The 4,351-nt window shown below is 36.6% G+C and overlaps 1 protein-coding gene across 1 annotated transcript; it reads left to right on the forward strand.

Moving 5' to 3' along the window:
• The first annotated feature begins 375 nt into the window (after positions 1 to 375).
• Positions 376 to 2,929, forward strand: LOC149232343 (inactive FRIGIDA-like protein 2). The gene is made up of 2 exons (XM_089381890.1): positions 376 to 441; positions 2,351 to 2,929. Exons 1-2 carry the CDS (start codon positions 376 to 378, stop codon positions 2,927 to 2,929), a joined length of 645 nt encoding a protein of 214 aa, XP_089238016.1.
• Positions 2,930 to 4,351: the final 1,422 nt, after the last annotated feature.

Below are 4,351 nucleotides of genomic sequence, written 5' to 3' on the forward strand. Positions count from 1 at the left end.
TGAAACTGGACCCTGCCCCTCTTAAGCTGGACCCTGCCCCTCTTAAGCTGCTGCATGATTTAAATCCCCCTTTTTGAGCAGAAATGATTTGTAGTGCTAGTGGTATAGTTGTTATACCCTGCATTAATATTTTTGTGTTCTCTGTAATGAGGACAAAGCACATTGGAGTTATATGTCCCATCTAGAACTAGAAATTGTCACAAAAGGTACAAAGGGAGGCCGATAGGATTATTAAATTAGAATTGTTGAATTTCTCTAGAAGAGATGTTGGTTCAAGCCTACAAGGAGCAAATAGATTTGATGTTTGGAGTTCTATGCTTTTTAGACACCATATTTCTTTAAATACAACTTAATTTTAGAAAAAGTTCAACCACAATGCAGTTCTGCCATGCAGACATACACTTAAATCGCTATTGGGCTTATGATATTGACAAATTCAAAGTAAACTGGTATACAAGAGAATGTACCAAGCTAAACCACAAGTTAAACATCTTCAGACCTTAAAAAGTACATAACAATGGTTTGGCATATCAATAGCGATATCATAATTGCTTTTCCTTCCACATACATACAATTGCTCCAAAGGCAAGGACAAGAAAAATTTTCAACTCTAGTGAGCACTAGTGGGTCACCAAAACGAGTGACCACTAATGGCTTTCACATTTATACAAGGAATTGGCAAGGGACTTTACATCGACTCCACTCAACTTCAGACACAACTTCAGCCAATATGGAGAGTGATTGAAATTGAACATAGCTAAGTAGTGGCATTGGCTCACAGTAATACACCAAGTATAAAATATTTAAGCTTTTACAGAAGCAAGGAGTAAGAAAAATGATGAAGCTCAGAGAAGTAGATTTAAATCAATCAAAGCTTGTTGAACGGCTATAATGTCCATAGAAATAATCTTCCAATGTTCTGCTCTCATGTACAAGATTTACACTTTGATCTGGACTACTGTTTGATACCAAATCATCATCAACTCTAAGCATTGCAAGTGATAGATGAGTTTGGATGTCACAACTCCCAGAGTTTTCTCCAGATTCATCCTCAATCAATTCATCTAATTCCATGGACATTGTCAATTACCTCTTGGTCCAATAAGGTAGGTCATCTCCTTCTCCTCGTAGTAATTTCAAAGTCTGCAATAATAAGTTACACACAAACAATGAGGAAGAATAAGTTCACATTCTTACATTAACATTTATCCATTGTTTGAAATTTCACAAAGTCAGTTTAATGCAAAGGTAAGCCACTTTATTTGGGGAAACCAAAGCTTTCAATTCAAATCTTGCACTCCAGATTTCAGCTAGGATAGTGATTCAAAGAATATATTATTTCATTAATGGAAAAATAGATTATTGGCAATTGAGGCTTTGAGTATTTTTCCATAATCCACCATCAACATTTAGGGCTAACCTGTTTAACGGTGATGATTTTACAAATTGAACTACTAAAGAAATGTTTAGATTACAACCCTAAACACTAGGTCTAAACACCCTTTACTCTATGTCAGAAGGATATCAACTCGATATTTCATGTGCCATTCTTCGTTATGGGAAAAAACAATTCTAGCACTAACTCCTCACAGGAAAGGAAATGTCTTCAAGCAACTAAATTTGACATAAGATCAGAAACTGAAACATATATATGCAACTAATGAGAATAAGAGTAATTACTCTGTTCATTCGAGGTCGAAACTAAGCTGCTTGTCTCAGACAACATGTTGCACCAATGACCATTCTCTTCATCTTCCTCATGTCATAAGCATCTTCCAAAAGTGGATCTGCAAGTTCTTTTACAGAGCCAGCTGCCAGTAATGGCCTTGCCTAAATTTTGAAATTTACAAGAGATTAAGATTCTGAACCAAGACAAAGAAACCAAAAGAATCCAAAATTATCAAATACAAAACAAGCAACCTTGCCTAAATTTTGAAATTTACAAGAGATTAAGATTCTGAACCAAGACAAAGAAACCAAAAGGATCCAAAATTATCAAATACAAAACAAGCAAGGACACTAGATCCCTACCCACATAATCAAGCTTTCGGGCTGACAGAGAAGTTTGCACCTGTTCCTTTGTTGAAAACAAATTGAGGCAGTCAAATTTGGTCATGCATTTGGGCTGACAGAGAAGTTTGCACATGTTCCTTTGTTGAAGGAATATCTCAAAGATGCTAAGAAAGTTTCTTAGGCAAGTTTAAAAAGCGGGAATAACTCTACTGTTGCACAAGTACGATTGTATTACTGTTATACAAAATGTCTTGTTATGTGATGATCATTTTGGCTTAGTATTGTTGGTTATATTGGAAGTTCCTTTTTTGACCGATATTTTTATTTGCTGCTACAGAATGAAGTAAATACAAAAGAGCTTTCTGCTTACAGAGCTGTTATAAAGTGCATTGAGGAGCACAAACTTGAATCGCAGTTCTCACCAGATCCTCTTCAAAAGCATGTAGCTCAGCTAGAGAAAGCTAAGGCTGACAGAAAAAGGTCTGCAGGTGCTGTTAAGTCTCAACCTAAGCGTCCTCGTGCTAATGGAGGAAATGCTGGTGTATATATGCTTCCGTTAAGTGCAGATGAAAGAACTCCGACTCTTTATGCTTCTTCCAATGGTGCAGACAAAAGATTTTATAGGTCTTTGGATAGAGTACAATATTCTGGTGCAGCTCCAGGTGTTACATCCTACAACCTACAGGGCCAAAATGCATATGAAAGATCAAACCAAGGATTATATGGAGCAGGCTATGGTGTTGGAAATAGGACTCCAGTCTCGCTCTCAAGGCCATATATGTATCCATCAGATAACATGGGGCCTTCGTTGTTGGGTTCCGATTCTTACAATTCCTCTACTAATTACAGCAACCATCACTTTGGCAGTAGACTGCCTGCCCCTCCTCCAGCTTATCAGTCTTCTTTTATACATTAGGTAGGTACGGTGCTTATCTTACTGTGCTCAAGCAAGTTCTCACCTTATCAGGCCCCATAAAACCTTTTCTATTGGATGTGGCTGGTAGTAAGCACTTAGCTTTGAAGAGGTTTTTTGACTTTGTTTCTGTAAATCTAAAAGATTGGCAAAGTTCATTTGGCAGCTTTTCACAATTTTCAGTGGTGTTTTTTTCTATTAAGGAATCTTCTATTAAGGAATTTTATTTTTGTATTGTATTGAGTGCTTCATCACTTTCCCAGGTTACTATATACTGTAGTGTTTACAGTTCAAAGATGATTCTATGCATAATTTTGGTATTTTTTTATTTGTTTGACAAATCAGAGAGGATCAATCTGTCTCTTTGTGGAAGATTAAAATTTGGTGAATAATATATCATTTGTGATCTTGTTCGGAGCTCATAACACAAGACTTTCAATTGCATTGTATGCCGAGGGCTGGTCTTGTGCTGAATATGATTTAATTGTCCACTTGCACGTTACCTCATTGGTACCTATTTACTCTACGCCTATGAAGCGAATCAGATGTTATTTTGATTAGTCCAATTGTAAGGCTCTTTTTGAAACTGGACCCTGCCCCTCTTAAGCTGGACCTTGCCCCTCTTAAGCTGCTGCATGATTTAAATCCCCTTTTTGAGCAGAAATGATTTGTAGTGCTAGTGGTATAGTTGTTATACCCTGCATTAATATTTTTGTGTTCTTTGTAACGAGGACAAAGCACATTGGAGTTATATGTCCCATCTAGAACTAGCAATTGTCTCAAAAGGTACAAAGAGAGGCCGATAGGATTATTAAATTAGAATTGTTGAATTTCTCTAGAAGAGATGTTGGTTCAAGCCTACAAGGAGCAAATAGATTTGATGTTTGGAGTTATATGCTTTTTAGACACCATATTTCTTTAAATACAACTTAATTTTAGAAAAAGTTCAACCACAATGCAGTTCTGCCATGCAGACATACACTTAAATCGCTATTGGGCTTATGATATTGACAAATTCAAAGTAAACTGGTATACAAGAGAATGTACCAAGCTAAACCACAAGTTAAACATCTTCAGACCTTAAAAAGTACATAACAATGGTTTGGCATATCAATAGCGATATCATAATTGCTTTTCCTTCCACATACATACAATTGCTCCAAAGGCAAGGACAAGAAAATTTTTCAACTCTAGTGAGCACCAGTGGGTCACCAAAACGAGTGACCACTAATGGCTTTCACATTTATACAAGGAATTGGCAAGGGACTTTACATCGACTCCACTCAACTTCAGACACAACTTCAGCCAATATGGAGAGTGATTGAAATTGAACATAGCTAAGTACTGGCATTGGCTCAGAGTAATACACCAAGTATAAAATATTTAAGCTTTTACAGAAGCAAGGAGTAAGAAAAATGATGAAGC

The sequence above is a fragment of the Pinus tabuliformis genome, chromosome J (assembly GCF_031772625.1).
Source record: "Pinus tabuliformis cultivar Carrire ecotype Pingquan chromosome J, CPIR1, whole genome shotgun sequence".
Classification (NCBI taxonomy): domain Eukaryota; kingdom Viridiplantae; phylum Streptophyta; class Pinopsida; order Pinales; family Pinaceae; genus Pinus; species Pinus tabuliformis.

What these genes read in the sequence shown, in the direction of transcription:
- LOC149232343 (XM_089381890.1), top strand. Translation starts at nt 376, where the DNA reads ATGCAGTTCTGCCATGCAGACATACACTTAAATCGCTATTGGGCTTAT. An exon ending in ATGATATTGACAAATTCAAA is followed by an intron (nt 442 to 2,350) that starts GTAAACTGGTAT and finishes TTGCTGCTACAG; the next exon opens with AATGAAGTAAATACAAAAGA.